The 20,435-nt window shown below is 39.4% G+C and overlaps 6 protein-coding genes across 14 annotated transcripts; 3 read left to right on the top strand and 3 right to left on the bottom strand.

The window, feature by feature from the left end:
- Nucleotides 1-181: 181 nt before the first annotated feature.
- On the bottom strand, nucleotides 182-3,549 carry LOC137719460 (TOM1-like protein 1). 3 transcript variants are annotated; one of them, XM_068458496.2, is made up of 5 exons: nucleotides 3,360-3,549; nucleotides 2,986-3,074; nucleotides 2,175-2,739; nucleotides 1,381-1,626; nucleotides 182-835 (listed from the first exon to the last, which is right to left on the bottom strand). In XM_068458496.2, exons 3-5 carry the CDS (start codon nucleotides 2,691-2,693, stop codon nucleotides 410-412), a joined length of 1,191 nt encoding a protein of 396 aa, XP_068314597.1. In that variant the 5' UTR covers nucleotides 2,694-2,739; nucleotides 2,986-3,074; nucleotides 3,360-3,549; the 3' UTR covers nucleotides 182-409. The 3 variants fall into 3 exon arrangements, with proteins under 3 accessions (XP_068314597.1, XP_068314598.1, XP_088546347.1); XM_068458497.2 differs by lacking the exon at nucleotides 2,986-3,074; XM_088690221.1 differs by lacking the exon at nucleotides 2,986-3,074 and having other exon boundaries at nucleotides 2,175-2,725; nucleotides 3,360-3,500.
- Nucleotides 3,550-4,758: 1,209 nt separating this feature from the next.
- On the bottom strand, nucleotides 4,759-6,227 carry LOC137721019 (binding partner of ACD11 1-like). The gene is made up of 4 exons (XM_088686725.1): nucleotides 6,169-6,227; nucleotides 5,545-5,620; nucleotides 5,244-5,330; nucleotides 4,759-5,160 (listed from the first exon to the last, which is right to left on the bottom strand). Exons 1-4 carry the CDS (start codon nucleotides 6,225-6,227, stop codon nucleotides 4,759-4,761), a joined length of 624 nt encoding a protein of 207 aa, XP_088542851.1.
- LOC137719459 (syntaxin-22) lies at nucleotides 6,216-9,103 on the top strand. Its single transcript, XM_068458495.2, has 7 exons — nucleotides 6,216-6,714; nucleotides 6,912-7,005; nucleotides 7,088-7,227; nucleotides 7,407-7,481; nucleotides 7,968-8,125; nucleotides 8,241-8,341; nucleotides 8,560-9,103. Exons 1-7 carry the CDS (start codon nucleotides 6,476-6,478, stop codon nucleotides 8,623-8,625), a joined length of 873 nt encoding a protein of 290 aa, XP_068314596.1. The 5' UTR covers nucleotides 6,216-6,475; the 3' UTR covers nucleotides 8,626-9,103.
- A 202-nt stretch (nucleotides 9,104-9,305) lies between these two features.
- On the top strand, nucleotides 9,306-12,758 carry LOC137719458 (histone acetyltransferase MCC1). Of its 3 annotated transcripts, none has more exons than XM_068458492.2 (7): nucleotides 9,306-9,594; nucleotides 10,191-10,233; nucleotides 10,577-10,800; nucleotides 10,892-11,036; nucleotides 11,287-11,386; nucleotides 11,467-11,695; nucleotides 12,284-12,758. In XM_068458492.2, exons 3-7 carry the CDS (start codon nucleotides 10,610-10,612, stop codon nucleotides 12,471-12,473), a joined length of 855 nt encoding a protein of 284 aa, XP_068314593.1. In that variant the 5' UTR covers nucleotides 9,306-9,594; nucleotides 10,191-10,233; nucleotides 10,577-10,609; the 3' UTR covers nucleotides 12,474-12,758. The 3 variants fall into 3 exon arrangements, with proteins under 3 accessions (XP_068314593.1, XP_068314594.1, XP_068314595.1); XM_068458493.2 differs by having other exon boundaries at nucleotides 9,365-9,621; XM_068458494.2 differs by having other exon boundaries at nucleotides 9,553-9,666.
- A 764-nt stretch (nucleotides 12,759-13,522) lies between these two features.
- LOC148698910 (protein EXORDIUM-like 1) lies at nucleotides 13,523-15,284 on the top strand. Of its 2 annotated transcripts, XM_088690202.1 has the most exons (2): nucleotides 13,523-14,031; nucleotides 14,110-15,284. In XM_088690202.1, the coding sequence occupies exons 1-2, from the start codon at nucleotides 13,584-13,586 to the stop codon at nucleotides 15,030-15,032; spliced, it is 1,371 nt and encodes a 456-aa protein (XP_088546328.1). In that variant the 5' UTR covers nucleotides 13,523-13,583; the 3' UTR covers nucleotides 15,033-15,284. The 2 variants fall into 2 exon arrangements, with proteins under 2 accessions (XP_088546328.1, XP_088546325.1); XM_088690199.1 differs by having other exon boundaries at nucleotides 13,523-15,284.
- Nucleotides 15,285-16,549: 1,265 nt separating this feature from the next.
- Nucleotides 16,550-18,830, bottom strand: LOC137721018 (microtubule-destabilizing protein 60-like). Of its 4 annotated transcripts, XM_088700277.1 has the most exons (7): nucleotides 18,412-18,830; nucleotides 17,943-18,322; nucleotides 17,794-17,839; nucleotides 17,607-17,702; nucleotides 17,394-17,513; nucleotides 17,167-17,265; nucleotides 16,550-16,753 (listed from the first exon to the last, which is right to left on the bottom strand). In XM_088700277.1, the coding sequence occupies exons 5-7, from the start codon at nucleotides 17,508-17,510 to the stop codon at nucleotides 16,673-16,675; spliced, it is 297 nt and encodes a 98-aa protein (XP_088556403.1). In that variant the 5' UTR covers nucleotides 17,511-17,513; nucleotides 17,607-17,702; nucleotides 17,794-17,839; nucleotides 17,943-18,322; nucleotides 18,412-18,830; the 3' UTR covers nucleotides 16,550-16,672. The 4 variants fall into 4 exon arrangements, with proteins under 4 accessions (XP_088556403.1, XP_088556379.1, XP_088556339.1 ...); XM_088700253.1 differs by lacking the exons at nucleotides 16,550-16,753; nucleotides 17,167-17,265; nucleotides 17,394-17,513 and having other exon boundaries at nucleotides 17,603-17,702; nucleotides 18,449-18,825; XM_088700213.1 differs by lacking the exons at nucleotides 16,550-16,753; nucleotides 17,167-17,265; nucleotides 17,394-17,513 and having other exon boundaries at nucleotides 17,603-17,702; nucleotides 18,412-18,824.
- Nucleotides 18,831-20,435: the final 1,605 nt, after the last annotated feature.

The raw sequence follows: 20,435 nt of genomic DNA, 5'->3' as shown, positions 1-20,435 counted from the left end.
AAATAGGAAGCATTAGTCCATGTGGATTTCACGTGAGTTATGCCATTATTTACATATTAAGAGAGATAAACACGTGATTGTACGTATACACCTCAACGATATCTAACCTATGAGGGCCACTGTATAGATACTTCGTGAATTAAGTCTATAGAGTGTTATACTTGTATAACTCCATCAGATATTGTGCATCCAAATTTGGTTACTTATACAAACAATGGTCAACGTACTGAGAAGAACAGGAAGAAAGGAAAAAGAAAAAAAAAAAGAAGACCGACATTTATGTTCATGAAGGTGAAATCATTCAAACATCAAACTTCAGCGTCTCCAACAATCAACACCTACATAGCCTGGTATTAACACCGGCAAAGTTTTCCTGTCCAAGTATATTGAATTATAAATCTAAGCCATCTCAAAAGCTGATAAGGTCATCCTTTGCTGGCGTCTGCTGCTTCTTCGGATCTTGGCTTCCTTCAGATGAACTTCCACCTTTCTTGCCAAATATCATCTCATCAAGATCATCCATCATGTCATCGTTGCTCCCTGCATGAACCAAACCTCGAGAAGCAGCTGGTTTTCTAATCAAGGAATCCTCTTTCACATGACTTGGTGATTCATCAGGCTCCACAGCTACGGGTATCATTGCAGGTTCTGGCGCAGTTGGAACAACTGAAGGCCTTATCAGTTCTTCATACTTGGATAGAGCTTTATGGATCTCATCATTCACATTCAACGCTTCAAACAGCAAGGCCTCGTTCTCTCCAGCTGTCTCTATAATTCTCTGGACAGTGGATAGAGATTGACGACACTGTTGTACAAGTGTGGTCGTCAAGTCATCCTGCCAATAAGACAACAACATTTAGTCCATCTCTCTTTTGGTCTAATTCTTAGTTCCTAAATATAAATGCATAACTAGTTATTCTTGAACAAAGATACGTAATTGCATAAGAAAACATATGCCCTCATACAGCATTATAATTGCATCGGGTTTTCACATTCCTTGTTGGGCTGACCTTGTACAATGAGTTAAATTAGCTTTGAACTGGCAGTCCACATGGAAGATATTGTCCTAAGGTCAACCCCGTACCACTTGGCTCTAGATTGGATGGGATATGGTCTTATGGAACAGGCTAAGTAGTAAATTCACCTATTTTCAAAGGCCCATTTTAAGTTTGAGTATAGGTAGTGTCCCTAAAACTGTCTTGCCTAAAAAAATCAAAAAGCAAGTAAAATCATATTGATCAGTCGATAACGCAAAAAAAGTAGCGATATTGAAAGTTCCATGCATCTCACAAAATTAGGTGACAAAAATCCCATATATTAACAGATTAGATGCAGGAGTCAAAAGAGGATATACAAGTGAGAAAACAATATAAAAATCACCTGTAAAGCATCTTGTTGGGGTGAAGAGGAGAAAACAGTATTAAGTAGCTCAATACTGTTTCTTGCAACATCAAATGCTTCCTTTGGTTGTTCAGCCGTAAAGCTTTGAGCAGCAATCTCAACCGGAATCTGCTGGGAAAAACTAGCATCTGACTCTGAAGCAGAAACTGAACGAGGGGGAGTGAATATTGGTGCCAAACTCTCATTGTCGCGACCGGGAAACCGAATACCCCTTGATCTTAAACTCTGAAATGGAGGTGGTCCAAGCATAAAAGTTTAAGTACCATGAAACCACTTCTTCAAAAATCAGAAATATAGATCTAACAACTGCACCACCCAACGCAATGGAGGCTCGAGAAAATCAGATTGTGGATAAGGATAATAACAGGAAAAAAAACATCAGAGCCTTATCCCACTAATGTATGAATCCTAGAACGCCACTGCACTTGGTTTTGTGCCAAGTCTTCTGTGAATAAGGATTATAGTAGCATAAAAGCCATGTAAATTCTGAATTACTGTGTACTTTCAAATTTGAGTGTTACTCAGTTTCTTATTCAACATTAGCGTTGTATTCCTTACCCATAGTAACCTGGCCAGCTAAATTCATTTCTGTTCTCTCTAGTACCATGGCTAAATTGTTTATTTCCTAACATCATAAATCATAGGAAGAATCTTAGGACAAATTGTGATGGCCATCAAATATTTAAGTACTTCATACTAGTCCAACTAAACTCAGGAGTCACAGAAATGGAATTTGTCTTTAACAATGTTCTAGTCATGAAAAAACAAGATACCTTGTATGTTTCCTCGTAAACAGGTAAATAGCGGAGCTCACCGGTCGATTCCCCCCATGCTTCGATCAGCATCAAAGCTTTATTGCGATTATTAACAACAGTCTGAGGGTCGTCAATCAGCTTCACCATCTCATCAAGAACTCTCTCTGCTGCTATTTCAGAGAAAGCCTTTTCACAGTTCTTAACACATGTTTCAAGCAGCACTAGCACAAGGTACTGGACCCTAGGATTCTTCAACATAATCCGCTTTTTTAATCCACGAATCAATTCAACACTGTTAACTCTTTCAGTATTGATCATGTCACAAATTTCAAGATTCATAGCCCAGTCAGGTTCTTCGAGTGCTTCTGATGTGGCATCTTCAACGATCTTATCTGCTTGGTTTGGGCCTTGGAAGAGCTCCTTCACCTTAAAGCTGACTGAGCTAAATCCAGCGCTCATTTTTCGACCGACCTCAGTCCCTTCGATCTTGAGGCGCTCACCAAGAGCGCTCACTTTCTCCATCAAATTGTCACTCATCGCTGCAGACCTTTTGACTCTTAAACAAAAACCTTCAGAAAATTTCCTGAAAATTTATGATAATACCACTTAGCTGAGTTGCAAAGATGGAAGGATATAAAAATATCACATAAGAAGTCAAGTTGATATATTCATCTATCTTTGAGTAACTCAAAACCCAAAAGATGCATAACTCATGAAACAGCGAAATCACAGAAACAAAAAGAATGAAATTGAAAGCAGAAAACTACAAGGAAAATCACAAAAACGAAAAGAATGAAATTGAAAGCAGAAAACTGCGAGGAATATCGACCTTAAACCCTAAAATGAATTGGCAAAGCTGCAACTTTTCTTCCCCGAAATCCCCTTCTTTTCTGGCCTTCAATTTTCTTGACAACAAAACTGAACAGACAACAATTCAAGGAGGTTACTTGAAAGATTCCTCGAATAAAAACCCTACCTATATGCCAAGTTCAAGTCAACAATCCATATTTTAGTTGCTTATGCTCTCTGTTTTTGTTTGATGACTTTTCTTACGCTTTTATCAGCAAACAAGCAAGTATTTATGAAAAAAGGAATCGATCAGACCAGAAACAGTGATGATGAATGAAAAAGAATCCGATTAATATTGGATGGAAACAATATGTAAATAAGAAAACAGAGGGTGAGAAATGAGTGCTTGCTAACCTCTTTCTTTTGTCTCTCGAAGGAAGGAGAATTCTCAAGGAAATGGGAGCTCTCTCTGTCTCTCTGAGTATGAGCGGGGGTGGGCCTGGGTTTGGGAGTCTTCCTCTTGAGACGACAAGGCGCAACGACTCTGTAAAGCGATAAAATTCCTTGGAGTTTCAGCCTTTATGCGCCTTTTTCTCTCTCTTCTACGCTACCTAATTAGCTTTACCTTAATATTTGCTTTATTTATTTAAAAAATGATATTATTTGCACTAAGAATGTGAGAGACTAAGTTAAGCTTCACACCGACTAATCATAATAATGTAGTTTAAATTCATTTTTGACGAAAATTGACTAATATCATTCATTTTGCACATGAAGTTTTGTGTTTGAATTTGACATATTTTAATGAAATTTTGATATTTTGAATATATAAAAAAATTTATCTTTATTCCTTAAAAGAGAAACAAGATGTTGAAATTACTGTAACTTCATTTTATACGTACTACATCTACATGAATACATATGATGCATTCATGGATTCCAAATTATTTGATTTTAATTTTAAGCTTATAGGCATTGTTTACAGGGTGAGTGATGATTCCCTCTCTGGAATGTCTTGTTCGCTACTACCTTCGCCTCCGCCTCCATCTCAGAAACCACAACCTTCATCTCCTGCGAAGACACCACATGCACCTTATCAGACGCCTCCATATTACTATAATCGTAAGACACCACCGCCGCCGCTGCCAGCAACAGATGAGTTCTACTTGAATTCAGAATCCACCGATGATAGAAAGAGTGCCCTACTATCTATACTATTGGGAGCAACAATTCAAGCTCTTTTCTTTCTTTCTCTGCTAATCTATTAACTTAATGTGCTTGGACAACTTCGATCAAGTCATTTGCAAGTTTGCAACACGTCGATGTAAATATTAATTAATTGCGTTGGATATGTGTGTATATGGTTTGTGATGTACATGGTTGCTTGTATTCAACAAACGACTGGTACATGGATAAAACAACGGATGTTGTACATAAGCTGTATTTGCGTAATTTGAATTTATATAAGCTGCAACAAAAGAACGTCAAAATTGTCATTCATAAGAAAATCACACGGACCAGCAATCCCTCCTATTCTAAATTACAACTTCTAATTCCAAAGAAACAGGAAAGTACTACCGCTGCTGCTGCTGCTGCTGCTAACCGTGTAGTTGTAGAAGGAAGTATCAATTATATTTGCCACCACTTCAAAGCTTACGCAAATGAGATGATGAACCCTTGATTCTGTGCTAGGATGGGAGTGTTGCTTTTTAGTAGCTAGCATTGCAGATGTCGGAGGATTGACTCACTAATGGACTGGACCACTTCCTTCCACCCTCTTCCTGAGCTGAAACCTTATCAATTGTCTTTTGGCTCACTTCAGTTGCTGCCTTGGCAGCCCTATTACCCGCGATGTCCCAGTTAATATGTAATGATTCTTCATGATTGCAGATCCAGCACTACTGGCCGTTGGCTCTGCAGCTGAAAACACAACCTTGGTCTTCTCAGAAACCTGAAATCTTTCATCCATTTGCTTCACCTTATCATTTACCATGCTTGTGCCAGCACTAAGTTTGTCAGTGAAACCAATCTTTTGGTCCAAATAAGAAACTGTGGCCATCGCAGTGGAACTAAGCTGGTGTTTCTCATCAAAGGCCTTTGCCTTGTTGATCGCATCTATTCCCAAAATGAATCCTTTGGCGAGCATGCTGCTCACGACATCCTTTGCATTGTGTACAGCAGATTGCGCACCACCAGGATTTACATTTTCCGTTGCCTGAGGTGGATGAACAACTGAACACCGTCAGAAGCAATTGTTATTGATGTTAGAGGAAAAGTGCCCTTAGAAAATAATATTACAGTTGGAAGTGCTGAAGCCACAGCAGCTGGAAGCTTGTAATCTGGAGCCAGATCCATGGTAACGGACTGATTGACAATTGTTGCTCCCTGAAAGATAAACACACATAATTGAGAAAACCAGACGAGATCACAACAAAACTGATTAAGAGTATCAGAATATCAGATTCTCCTCAAATTCCACTGGATACACAAGTTTACAACAAAAATAGTCCAAACTCCGGAATCATAAGTTATACAAAAAGAAGGGAAAAAGGACAAGAAGAGAAAAAGAAATGTAAAAAAGCGTTGAGAAGTGAATGACCGAAAGAAGCACTGAAGTTTCTGCCCCCTTGAAATCCTTGAAGGTAACATATGCAACCTGAGACCTCTCATTGTCGCTGCAGTAAAGAAGAAAAGAAATCAACTTTCTGCATCACGATGTGTTTAATTAAGAGAACAGTAAACAGGAAAGAGAGGGAGAAAAGAAAAGCAACCGTTGAATTTCAATGTATTCAACTTCACCGGAGAAGGAAAAGAAATCCTTTAAATCATGTTCCGTTGCAGCGAGGGAGACATTGCCAACTTTCAATGTCCTTATCTGTCAGTCATGTCAAAGTGCGAGAGAATGTATGTAAGCATGAATATGGAGTGACTGATGTTTGTAGATTGGAAAATTTACAACTTGGTTTGTGCCAGAAGTTGGATCGGATTAAAGAAAACAAACAAAACGTAGAAAAAGGGAGAGGGTCAGAGGGACAACCAACAAATATTTGGGAGGGATGCAAGGCAAAGTATGTTAACTTACGAGTCAGTCAGTTGATACCAATTGGGCTGACTCAATCCAACGCTATAAGATTGGGCTTATTAATCAAGGCCTAAAGCCTTCAACAGCCGTTGTGCCGTGGTCCGTTGACTAACAAGGCAATGTCGTATGGTGGGGGCCCACCTGCGGACAGGAGAGAGATAGAGTCGGTGTCTAAGTCGTCCTTGCTTGCGGAATAGCATAGTTTGACCTTTCCTTTCCTTTGAAGTGGAGGTGAATTTTGATTTGAGAGGAGAAGAAGAAGTGATTGGATTGGATATTTGGATTGATTCAACTCTGGTATTTATTCTAAGTGGTTACACAAACAACCAAACCAAACCAAACCAACGACATTTCCTTCCTGAGTCTCTGTCTGCACCCAACCACCAAACACCGCAACCCCCATAAACCCCCCAAAACACAAGCAACACAGAAAGAAAAAGGAGCAAGAATGAGTTTCCAAGATCTCGAGGCTGGTTCTTCTCCCCAACAGCAACACCAACAACGACGACCTTTCGTTTACTCGAATGCGATTCAGAACCAGCAGCAAAATCCAAGTCAAAATCTTTACGAGCCGTCCCAGGCCCTGTCTGCCGGGATTTTCCAAATCAACACCGCCGTATCCACTTTTTACCGCCTCGTCAATTCCCTCGGCACCCCCAGAGACACCCTTCAACTCCGAGACAAGCTGTCAGTACTACTTTTCATATTCCATTTTCTTCTTCTTAATAATTCTTCCCCTTTTTCTATTTCTTATTAGGTTTGTATGATTAGACGTAGTATTTGCTTGATTGATTGATTGTACGTTGATGAGAGTTATCAATGTTCCAACCTAATCCACTGTTTATCTCAATGGGAAATTGGCACTTGGCACTTGGCACTGGCAGGCATAAGACAAGGGCGCATATTGGGCAGTTGGTGAAAGATACTTCTCAAAAACTCAAGCAAGCTAGTGAAACCGATCACCATGCCCAAGTTACTGTAAGTATTCAATTCATTTTACTTGTCTAACTATGTAAGTTGTTATTATCAGACTTCACCCCTTTTGGCTGACAAACTGCAGGTTGTCAAGAAGATTGCGGATGCTAAGCTTGCAAAGGATTTCCAGGCCGTACTTAAAGAATTCCAGAAGGCTCAGAGGCTTGCAGCTGAAAGGGAAACAACATATGCTCCCTTTGTTCCCAAGGATGTTCTTCCATCCAGGTATTATCTTATCACATGTTGTTACTGAGAGGAACACACTTTAACACAAACATTGGAGTTTCTATAAAGTGTAAACTTGCACGTCTAAGTTTACGTAATTCTTCTCGATGATTTTACTCTAATTTTCTCTCTATTACTTGCATCTTCTACTCATCAATGCCTTTCATCATATTGTGCAGTTATCCTGCCCATGAGCAGGAGATGAGTTCTTCTAGGAGTTCTAAACACCAAGCTCTTCTTCTAGAATCAAAAAGGTGGGCAACTTAATATACTTGCATAAGTTGAGAAACTTCTGTTATTTCTATCTATAATACCCTGAAGGAAAATTCATCATCCTAAAACCAAAGAAATCTTCGAGTTTCTAGATAGTCAAGTAAAAGAGTCACTTCCCTTAAAAGGAAAGAAATACCTTCTTAACTAGTTAAGGGATTTTTCTTCTGTGCCTGATCATAAAGGATCTCCATTTCCTCGATAACATTGTTAAAACGGATTGTGTTAAGCAATCTTATTGTTTTGCGAGCTTTGATAGGCCAGATGAATGTATCTTCTTCCCATGGAGATGTTTTCCCTTTTTTTCTTAATTTTTTTTATTTTTTATGGAAACACATTTTCTAACTGCATAAGGTTCTCTAGTAATCTGGGCTTGCCCTGAAAACTAGTTATTGCCTTTGATGTTGAGTGCCTATCGTGATACAACTGGAATCCATGGTTAAGTTATAGATTTGATATGTTGTATGCAGACAAGGGGTTGTACTTGCAGACAATGAGATTGCATTCAATGAAGCCATTATTGAAGAAAGGGAGCAAGGGATCCAAGAAATTCAACAACAGATCAGCGAGGTTAATGAGATTTTCAAAGATCTAGCTGTCCTGGTCCATGATCAAGGAGCTATAATCGGTTAGTCCAGTTTCTGTTCATTGTTACGTAGAAATTGAATTCGTGTTTGTTGAGTCACTTGTACATTGTGTGCCCTACTTTGAAAGACACTGTCTGTACATGTGTGTGTTTTCAGATGATATTGGTGCTAACATTGAGAACTCCCACGCTGCAACTGTGCAAGCAACCTCCCACCTTGTGAAGGCATCCAAGACCCAAAGATCCAATTCGTCCCTGGTAATTTTCTTTTCCTTCCAACGCATGAACCCGTTTCCTGTTTTATCTTGTTTTGTGTATTCAACTCCAAGATTAAGTTGCTATAAAAAATTTTAACCAAAGGGTGCGATATATAGGCTGGATTGACATACATAATTGGTTAATTTCTTTATTTCAGTTATTATTATATAAAGCATTGGATTCATAGAGGTTGCTAATTATTTGTGTTATTTGGGCAGACGTGTTTGCTGTTGGTGATATTTGGAGTCATCCTCATCATTGTGATTATAGTTATCATGGCTTGAGCAGTGATCAAAAGGAATGATATATAAAGTATTTCCTTGCAAGAACAAATCTTTTCCTTGTCTCGTCTCCTATCCTCTCCTCTCCTCTCCTTCAACTTTGAGCTGGGTCTGATGCTAATGCCAAATGACTCAGACTCAACTCTTGGTGTTGGAGTGGTTGGCATCCTCGTCGGCTGTAAACAAAATGCACAGTTACTATGTATACTTGGGTGTACAACCTTCCCCAAGACTAGAAGCATAGAGTCAGCAAACAAATGTATTTATCATTTTTTTCTCCGTAAACTAATGATGTATTTATCCTTTTCTTTTTGAAGGTAGTGATTTTCACACGTTTTTTTTTTTTTTGGCCTTTTGTAGTCAAATCCTTCTTGCTTGTATTTATTCTTCTTGCTTGTAATGTTAAAAGTGAATAGTATGTGGAGTGTTTCATTAAGATCCCTAAATAAAATCCTATGAATTCCTATGTTCTATAACAAAACATGCCCTTAATTGAGTTACGCAGAAGAAAAAAGTAAATAAAAAGGAAAGTTTAGCACTTGGCAGGCAAAACAAGTAGTAAGAAGAGCCCATTCCAGGATTGTTATTGTAAGCCCGTTTGAGAGTAAGAGTTGAGCCCAAGAACCTCAACCCAGCGCATCTTTCTTTATTTATATATATATATATATATTTTTTTTTTACTTAACAAATAATATCAAATTTATTTTTAACAAGAATCAAATAAAGCAAGAAAATAATAAATGGCTCAGCCAAACCATCTTGAAAAGCGAAGAATAAACTAAAAACAAGGGAACAATTTCCTTGCTGCAAAGTCTTGGTCTCTTGGATTGGAATTTTGATGGATGGATGTTACCTTGTTCGACAGAGCTGAGCTGAGACGACAAACTCAGTGGATTCCAAATCACCATTTTCTCTAAGAAACCCATCCGTCCTTCCTTCCGGCGTCTCAGCCACCCACCCCACCCCACCAAGGTTACCTGCCTGAGATCTCTCACCTGGGTTTGCTTTCTGTCTTATAATTTTTTTTATCAAATTATTCATCAGGTCAGGAATTACTTGTTAATATTCTTTTATTTTCTGTGGAATACGAATTAACCTTGTTTCTAAGAATTCAAATCGATTCCATTCGATTCAGTTTGTACCCGATGATGTGATTTCTTTCTTTTGTCTTTGCACTTTGTGTCATGTTATCAGTTGTCCATGACAATTCATCATTCCTCCAAACTTTGATTTGATGCACTTGAAGAATTGACCTTTGGCCTCTCTCATCGTAACATGTTCTTCTTACAGTTACAGGCCTTTCCAATTCATAGAATTCGATTCAATTTGACCATTTCACGATTTCCCAACTACTCAATTGCCCTCTTCTCTTGCTTCTACTTAAGTATTATTATATCATGTTCTTAATTCCAAATATATCGTCTTCATTATCTTGACTTGATTATACAAGATCCCTGTCCGTATTCAACTCCCCTAAACCTTTGCTGATAATCTTTCTTCTGGAATAAACTTCCAGACTTGATTCTTTGGTAAGACAATAACAATGGCATCCCTATTTCACTCTGCAGGTCGCGTCTCAAGAGTCCGGTAACTTTCCCACTCATTGTCAAGGTAATACTTGTACCCATGAATTTATGTTTCACCTATATTCCAGTAACAGTGCATAAGCATGCCTGCTCTGTAATACATCTTGTGCTTATTATCTTGGCAAACAATGCCATTACACTGGTTACCTTCCACATGGTACACTACACGCCTTCAACCGTAGTAGATAATGTACTCAACTTGTTATTCTCAATTTGCTTTCCCATAAGATACACAAATTTACCCCTTTTTTTTTTTTATCAATTGTGGGAACAACAGAGTTACATTCAAACCTGTGCATGTCGTATTGCTTTTTGTATTTATGATCTGCCAACATGAAAATTATTGAAAGGCGTCTTTTCTTTTGCAGTTGACGTAAACTACTGCATGGCCTCTGTGGCTGATGTGGCATAAATGGAAGGAGAAGTTCATGAGCAAATTATCCAAGTATATCAAGTATTTGCTGGGGATTGACAACACTATCCCAATGGTGAACCCAAAACTTCCCCGTCGTCCAGCAATATCCTATAGGCCTATACAACCGTCTGACCTTGAGATCTTAGAGAAAATCCATGACGATTTATTTCCCATTAGGTACATAATCTCATTCGCTACTGTCTCATGGGCATGTTCTTTGCTACCATGACACTGCTTTCTACAAAAGGTTTTGCCAATCTCTCTACAGGTATGAGGCTGAGTTTTTCCAAAATGTCGTCAATGGACATGATATTGTGTCATGGGCAGCTGTTGATCGAAGTCGTCCAAATGGTCAAAGTGATGAACTTATTGGATTTGTAACCGCACGAATTGTTCTTGCAAGAGAAAGTGAGGTGTGTCTTCTATATTCCTAGCCTCTTTCTTTCCTGTGTGAATCTGTGGGGAGGAATCACCACAACCGTAAATTATTGTGGTTATTATTTGGTCTTTCTGGTTTAACTGAAGTCATTGGAAAATTGGGAGTACTTACAGAGTTTGACACTCCAGATTTTGCAAGTATTTGAAAGTATGGTTTGCTGCATTGTTTGTTCAATTTTCCTGAATTACCCTAACTCTTTTATGAAAAAATGATTGGTGTTGTAGATAGGGGATTTGCTCAGTTTCGACTCATCAAATTCAGATCAGACGTTAGTCTACATTTTGACACTGGGAGTAGTAGAATCTTTCAGAAATCTTGGCATAGGTAAAAGTTTGTCTCTTTGTTGTTATGGAGTCTAAGAATTTCTTTCACTATATGGTAATTTGTTTCCCTTGGACTTGCAGCTTCAGCACTTATTCGGGAGGTCATAAAATATGCCTCAAGTATTCCAACCTGCAGAGCAATTTACTTGCATGTCATTTCTTACAATAATTCTGCAATCCATTTGTACAAGAAAATGTCATTCATGTGTGTCAGAAGGTTGCAAGGCTTTTACTTGATCAATGGTCAGCATTATGATTCATATCTGTTTGTGTACTATGTAAATGGTGGCCGATCTCCTTGCTCGCCATTGTAAGTATAACATGCTTCATTTTTGGTTCATTCTGATATGCCATGTTGTTACATATGGAGATAATATTTTCCTTTTTCTTTAATAAAAGATGATTGCAGATTGGTAGAGAATAAATTTCTGAACATTTTGGCTACCTGCAGTGGAAATGTTTAGCTCCCTCATTTCACCTACGGCATGGATTTTCATTCTTTAGAGGCAATGTGAATATATAAACAAGTTTAAAAAATTAGGAGAAGACATAACAAAAACCAAGTTTTCAATTAACTTTTGTTATTGATGTGCATTGATCTGCTAGATGTTGGTATCTTGAATTCCTGAAGTTGGAAGTTATTATACTTGTACATCCAGCTATTTAAAACGTAGAGTTTACATGTTTTTGTTGAAATTCCTCAGCAAAATGATGCAGGGAAAAAAGGATTCTCTGGTAGAAGATAATAAGAAACGTGCATTAGCCGAGAAAACCATAGCATAGATGCATGTGACATTCTGGTTTTATATACCTGTCGAAAATAAAGTCTCTGTCTTGTCAAGTACTTCTAAACTGATCAGGTTATTGATTGTTGTTTTGGGATTGTTTTATGTTGCAGGGAGCTGGTTGCAGGGACGCTGAATTTTATGAGGAATGGTCTTAAGTCTGTGTTTGCAATGCTACGGAAGAACGAAGACAGGAAGGTGTCAAAGTGGGCAAAATGTAAAGAAAACCATAGCCTTATATCGACGGGACCAAACAGGAGAAACCTGACTGCAGCAGAGTGTACAGGGTACGAGTGTGTTTGATTTGTTTGTTCATATTAGAAGTTGGATCGACAGAGAGAGAGAGACGGAGAGAGGAGCAATGAGCGAGCAGGAGGGGAGGTTATGTTGATGCAAAGTAATAAAACGTTGCTTTGCCCCCATGCTTTCTGTTTGAACCATACCAATATACATTTTACATTTTAAATTACCGCGGAATAACGTCCCCGATGTAATAAACGTTGTTGGGTTGTGTTGTGTTGTAGTTGGATGAAGTTATTTAAAGACAAGAAGCAGGGCGTCACTTGTGAGATCCTTATTTACTTGTTATTTTCTTCTTTGTTGATCTCTCAAGGTATCCTCTACCACACAATAGTTACATTTGTTCTTTATGAAAGGTCGACTCGCGTATGGTATAAGATTTAGGACGAGGTCATCTCAGTCGCTGATAAGCTAAATAAAACATTACTTACTTCGCCTCCAGCTTCTGGAGAGATTTTTAAGTGTGATCGGTACATGAGGTGGTACATCACGTGTTATTAAACAAATGGTGAGATATGCGTGCTAAAAAGTTAATAACTTGAAAAATAAAATTTCCCACCATTCCTATTAAAACACGTGGTGTACCACTTGTGTTCTCGTTACAACTAAAAATTTCTCCAGCCTTTGGCCTCCGGGCTCCTAGAGTGAAAAAACCTAAAAATTCTTGGAGGGCACGCAAGTATGTATCGTCCAGAATGTAAATGGCAGGGGCCTCCAAATGTATCCAAGCAATCTCCAATCGAACCGAACCATCATAATAATAATAATACTAATAAAGTTTCCTTTCCTCCTCCCCATCCCCATCCCCATCCCTAACCCCAACCAAAAATAGACCACTCATCTTTAATTGGCGGAAATAGAAACAAAATTAGTGTGTGATCAAGTCTTCTGGTGTGTCCGTTAATTAAGTAATGAAATATTTGGAGGGAGAGTTGCCCTTAATTTGTGGAGCGGGGGAAACTCAGCCTCCAGCCTCACACATGCATGCATGCATGTTTCTTGCAATTAATATGTGTGTGCGTGTGTATATATAGGGGTGAGGTACAGAATAGAAGAAACCACATAAACTTGGAATTGAAGAAAAAATAACAAAAAAAAAGGAATAAATTTATAATGACAGCATCATCTTCTCTCCCAGCGATGGGTAATCGCCTGGGGAACCGGCAGCTTGCAGCCCTCGCTCTCTGCCTTGTATTGCTCCTCGATGTTACTACCACTACGTTGGTTTTGGCCTCCAAAAAGGGAAAAGGTGGCGGAGGCGGACATGGCAAAGGTGGCGGGGGCGGACATGGCAAAGGCGGCGGTGCAAATAAAGGTGCTGCACAGAAACATGGCGGTCCACAAAAAGGTGGTGCACATGGAACTGCTGGCGCTAAACCCGGTGGTGCTAAGCCAACTCCAACTCCAAACGCTGTTGGTGCAGCACCTGCTGCCGGCGGCACCGTGCCAGCACCTGGAACTGTTGGCGCTAATCCAATTCCAATTCCAAACGCTGGTCCAGGTGCTTATCTAACTCCAATGCCAAACGCTGGTGGTGCTTATCCAATTCCAATTCCAGACGCTGGTGGTGCAAATCCAACTCCAACTCCAACTCCAAACGCCGGTGGTACAGTACCCGCTTCTGGCGGCACCGTCCCACCCGGTGGTGTTAATCCAACTCCAACTCCAAACGCCGGTGGTGCAGCACATGCTACCGGCGGCACCGTCCCTGCTCCTGGAGTTGGCGGACCCATCACATACCACGGAGGGCCTCTGATGACCGGCGACATTAACCTTTCCATCCTATTTTATGGTGAGTTCAAAACCGAACAGAGGGAAGTGATTCGGACTTTCCTGAGGTCCCTCGAGAACACGGAGAACGATCACGTAGCGGCGGTGCACAGGTGGTGGGACATCGTCGAGAGCTACCAATTGTTCGCTAGTCCAACCCCCGGTAAGGGTACCCCACCCAAACTCCGCATCAAGGTGGGGACCCAGCAGAGCGACGACAAGTACTCGATCGGAAAAGTGATAACCTATGAGTTCATCAAGAGACTGTTAAAGAAGGCCGACTCCGGAAAGCCCAACACTATTACCGTGATCTTTACCGGGAGCCAAGTGACGGTGCACAGCTTGTGCCGTGGCAGATGCTACGAGCATGGCTTGGTTGAGAACAGACCCTACATCGTCGTCGGCAACCCCGAAATCTTGTGCGCCGGGAGTTGCGCTTGGCCATTCCAGAGGCTGGACTACGGTACTCCTATTCAAGTGCCGGTGAAGCCCCCCAACGGCGACATGGGCATTGACGCCATGGTCGTCCACTTCGCCTCCGGCTTGGCTGCCGCCGTCACCAACCCATTCAACACTGGATTCTTCAAGCCGGGACCCAAGAGCGACCCCATCGAAGCCGTCACGGCCTGCGAAAACATCTTCGGAAGCGGCGCCGTCCCAGGCCAGACCGGCAAGGTTGAGGTCGACCCCGCTACCGGTGCCTCCTACAATGCCATAGGAGAGAATGGTATGAAGTTCATGCTCCCGGCCGTCTGGGACCCACGAACTTCTTCCTGCTGGACATCTATGTAATGTAATTTATCTCCTCAAAAATGCTACTCTTACTATATAGTCCTGAGTCCTGACTGAGGACAGTACTTCCCCCAGTCGCATGATGATCAGGTATTAATTGATACTTGATCCATGTAATTTTTCCCTTTTTGTTTATCATTTAATTGTCCACCTGACATGATTACTAGCCATGCATGCATGCATGACGACCTCGTGTCATTTAATTTCCACGCATTTATGAAACTGAGATCAATTGCAATTTTCTTCTCCTTCTTTCCTTTTGTCTTATTCATCCTTCACATTAATTCATTCGATGTTCCCAAATCAATTTGTTTTTTTTTGGTAATGTAATTTTTAGTTCATTGCACAAATAGTGGAAATCCCATGTCGAAATATTAGTGGACAAAGATAAACCGAAAAAGTATATGGGGAAAATAAATAGCAAGATACTGGTGGAGCCAAGAAGCATTGTCAAAGATACTAAGATGAGTTTATTGCATCGGATTATCTCGAACTGAATTAACTTCACAGATTAAGTTAGACTGACTTAAAATTAATTAAGTTGTACAGTTGTACTGACTTAGAATAAACTAAGTTGTATAAACTTAATGAAACATTTAATGAAGTGTCAGATTAAGAAGCATGATTGACATGAAAAATGAAATCCAGCTTCATGCGTCATACCTAACCTGAGAAAACCATTTCCAATAAGCCATTAACAAAATTAATTCCAAGTTGCTAAATTTGCTTCTCAAAATTTCAGAATCTGAAGAAACAAACAAGATCCATTTATTGACAAAGCTAATTAAAGCTAGCTCCTTGGACATCAATTCCTCAAAATTTGAAGCAAAATGCAAAACCCAGTTGAATAAATTACTTTTGGTGGAGGATTCAATGGAGGGCTCGTTGCGTCTCTGAAACTGGTGCTAAAATAGAAAAAAAATCCAATATACCATTTCCCTCTCCCTCTTTACAGACACAGCCTCTGCACAGACCCAACACCCCCCACTCCCAAATTGATTCCTCGGAGGTGAAACGAAAGATGGCGAGAGCGGGATCTTCCTCGGAGGTTTGAATATGAGGTCGTTCTTGATTCTGGGTTCGGGGTGAGGAGAAAGGGAGAGAGTCGCAGTGGTCTGGTACGAGCAGACAAAGCGAAGGGACTGCCTTAGCAAATCTTAATTCAAATGATGTGGCTATCCACATCAAATATCACCTAACACTACTAGAAATTTGGCTATAAGCCACCCTTTCCATTGGTGACTATTGTCAAGTGTTGCCACTCACATTGGTGGCAAACCTCTATGGCCACCAAGCACCCACTAAACTAGAGAGTGTGGCCTATGTAGAGGACTCTATTGTAACAATGGCTACCAATATTGCATTGGTGCCTTTTCTGTAGTGCCACCCTAATTCACATCGGTGGCAAAGTTGCAAAATAATATTAAAAAAAAGGATGCCCTCTGTGGGCACCCAAATTGGAGTATCATATTTCTTTTTCTATTTTTGGTGAGAAACAAATTGTTATATCATTAAAATATAAGAATACAACTATAAATTTGCATAACTGATATTTTATAGAATTTTGTACAAATGTTGGAACCAAACTTTCGAACACCTTATTTCCAAGAGTTTAATCATCTCAATAACTAAATTGCTCATCAAGTACAATAACTCTTTACCTTCAGCGCTCTTTCTCTGTCCTTCTTGTATTGCTTAAACAGGCTCATCTTCTCTGCCACCTGATGGGTGCACACACATAAAAACCAAATTGAGAAAGGCAATTCGTTGTCACATGCCCAACATACCAACACTTGTATACATCTGTTATCTCTAAAGCGACATATTTAAGGAGAGCAACTTCATGAAGTTGTCCTTACAGATATCTCACAGTTGTTCATTTCATGTTAAGATTGTCATTCCATGTTACGACGCAAACAGAAACATTTATACTACAAAATTTGTCCCCACAAGTAATTTACGTGTTAGAATGATGTCACAAAGTTAATTCTACAAAATCGAGTCAAAACTTATTTCCCAAATGCTACTTGAAAATAATTTTTTCAAACAGAGTTTATATGCACTACTAAACTGAGAGTGATTGAAAATATAGAGACAAAGCGCATATTCTTAAGTGTGAAGTATTCAAAATCACCTGATGGTCAAACTCTGCTCGCTCTATTGCCCGCACGTCACTGTGGAGCTTCAAGTCTGTTGGTATTGTTATTTCTTTTACTGGAGGTTTCAGTAAGCACTGAGATGACAAATACAAAGATATGCATACAAGTTAGTGGTTCGGTCTTGTCTGTCTTGCAATAGCAATAAAATCACTTAAATATAGTCTTTTTCATGTGATTTGGGACATTGAATTGGTATCTATACCTTTAGTTCGTCAGTTGTCCATGGGAGGCCCTGAGCAATTGGTATCCGCTGTCTCTCCTCCTCCATCATCATCTCTTGTAGCTTCTTCGTGAACTCTTCCTCCTTTTGACTTCCCATTTCCTGCAGTGATATCACAAAACAAAGTTACAAGCAACGCAAACCAAGTAAACTTTCGAGTGCTTTTCGATACCATTCATTTTCAGCACACTTTACCTCTATTGTTAGCTTGAATGGCTTAGCACTAGTGGCTCTCTATTGCTTCTTCTTCTTCCATCTCCTTCATCTGATTGTGCTAGAAGATTCAGAGCTCTGAAATTCAAATCGGAATACAGAGGTAACCTGAGTTAGTCAATCATTTTCAATCTCCAAATAATGTAAAAATAGTAAGGACAAGAATTACATTTCTTCGGCTCTTTTGCCTCCCATTCGAAGTCCTGCTTGAGACACTGTTTAGTCAAAAGAGCACAACCAAACTCAGTTAGGACATACAACAAACACTTGATGTGCATCAAATTCTCATGCTAACTTTAATCAAGTATAATTGCTAACCTTCCCAGACTTCCATCCCAAGAAGAAGAGACTGAAGTTCGCCGATCCAGACCGAGATTATTCAACGTTAAGAACAAGTCCGACGGGAAAAACAAAGAAGACGAGACCTGTGTTTCCGGCGCCTTACAAAGAGGCTGCATCCCGGGTAATGCCCACTTCGCCACCTTCTTCCCAATCTCTTCCGCCGCTTTCTCCTCCCCATTCGAATCCTTGGAGTTCATAATCGAAAGCAGCTTCTCAAACGCCAGAACAAAATGCATCACCTTCCCACTCCTCGGCACGCTCTTCCTCGCCTCTTCTAGCAACTAAGACCTACAAAAGCTTCCATCCTTCTTGGCCCAGGTCGCATGCAACCTTGATTCACCTTCCTCATTCCCAATCTTCGACATGCATACAAAAAATGGAATTAAGATTTGAAATCTAGAATCGATCAAAAAACTGAACGTTTTTACTTTGGAAAAGAACTTACACTGGAGGACAGCCCATGAGGAGAGGATTATCTTTACCTCTTAGGTCGAGGTCCAATTCCGGTAAGCTTGGCCGTAAATTGGCCGAAAAACCCGTGGTTACCGTTTCTTAGATATGAAATTGAGGAAATTCAACTTCGAATTTGATGAAACTAACTTGGGAGTTTGAAAGAGGACGGGAAGAGGATTTTGGAGGCATAAGTTGACGGTCATTGGTGTTCTCATCGCCGTCGTTTGTGTTCGACTCCGGTTGTTGGCACTATTGCGTGAAGAGAAGAGCGAGAGGAGAGAGAGAATGAAGCGAAGGAGGTGTTGGACGTTTGTGAAGGGGGAGAGAGATGATTTAGATTTTTACACAAAAGCAAGACACCAATCTCAGCTTAAAAGACACCAAAAATAAAAGGCCACCAATCTCAAATTGGAAGGCCACTAGTATTAGTGGCATTAACTAAAAAGACACCAAAAAAAAGGCCAAGAGTGCCATCTTAATGTCTATAGTCACCAATTGTAAATGGTGTGTAAATATTGGTGTCCTATAACTATAATTCTAGTAGTGTAAGATGGTGTGAAAATGTAGTACAAAAATATGGTATGAATAACATTACTCCCTAATTAAGACGTATGAATGCCATTAATTCAATCCGCGTTCTATCTTCATGATTAGAAAATAGCTACAACATCTACAATGTATTTCAAATGCGAACATTTGGATAAATAAACAATCTTCTTTTCAAATAATTCTTTTATAAGAATGATTTTAATAAAAAGATTAAAAAATTGAATGATTATATGAATCGCACCATGCACGGTATTATTCTTTTAACTGGTTGATTAGTAGATATATACACAACCACGTCACAATGGTAGCTAGTCCAAGGTCAGTCATGCATGGTGCGCATCAACCTCTGTGTGTGTGTGTGTGTGTGTGTGTGTGTGTGTGTGTGTGTGTGTGTGTGTGTGTGTGTGTGTGTCATTAAAACTTCTGTTTTATATATATTGTCAAGATGATAACTCAAGAAGATTTTATATATATATATATATATATATATATATATATATATATATATATATATATATTATGCAATACGTGTGTGGATCATGAGTTACTGGATTGGAGTGTTTCGTCTCCTCTGATGGTACGCGTTGCACTTCATCTATTTAAGGTCAAAATTAATATTAATATTTGCACAAATAGTTTTTCAAGTTCACTCAATTTTTTATTTGTATGGTTAGTTAATCCGTCAAGTGAGGCAAAGGTTTCAAGTTGTAACAAAATTGAGTTTTCTTTGTCAAACTCATGATGTTCAAGCTAATTGGTTTTGATTTGTGGAAACCATTTTATGAATTTAATTAGTCATAAAGAGAAGAAAAAAACATGTCGAGGTTTTTAAATTAAACCTTGAAATAAAACTCGAGACTTTGAATATTCAAATCCTAAGACAAGTCATTAATAGTTGCATGTTGTCTATACCATATTTAGTCATTCTGATGACTGGTGATTGATGTCGTTCTCTCCTGGTCAATCGTGTGGTTCTTACTTCTCTGCCCTAACATCAATGTCATTATAACTTGTTTGCGACCGATCGACCAGTGTACCCATGCGATCAAGCACCGATCGAACATTGACTTCTCTCTTCCCATGTGACAGAGAGCGACATACACAAAATAATATAGATCATCTCACTTCTATATATTTCTCTTAGACCTCTTCTATATTATATGTGTATGTATAGTTTCCGTAGAAAGTGTGTGTGTGTGTGTGTCTCTCTCTCTATATATATATACATATATATATATATATATATATATATGATTATAGCATGTATACGTTATTCAGTCAAAAAATACTAAATTGAAATGCAGTAACTTATACACAACAAGAAGTTCAAAAACGAAACATCATCTTGCACAGCGGAAACATATAAACAAACATAATCTCAATTAGGGTTTAAATTGTGTGGCTCTGATAGCACATGTTGGAGTTTACAAGGATCGATTACAACTAAACCCTAATGAACTACATTGC

Source organism: Pyrus communis, chromosome 1 (genome assembly GCF_041283825.1).
Source record: "Pyrus communis isolate YQ-2024b chromosome 1, ASM4128382v1, whole genome shotgun sequence".
NCBI classification, from domain to species: Eukaryota; Viridiplantae; Streptophyta; class Magnoliopsida; order Rosales; family Rosaceae; genus Pyrus; species Pyrus communis.
Note: the sequence above shows the minus strand (reverse complement) of the source record. Positions and strands in the feature narration are given on the sequence as shown.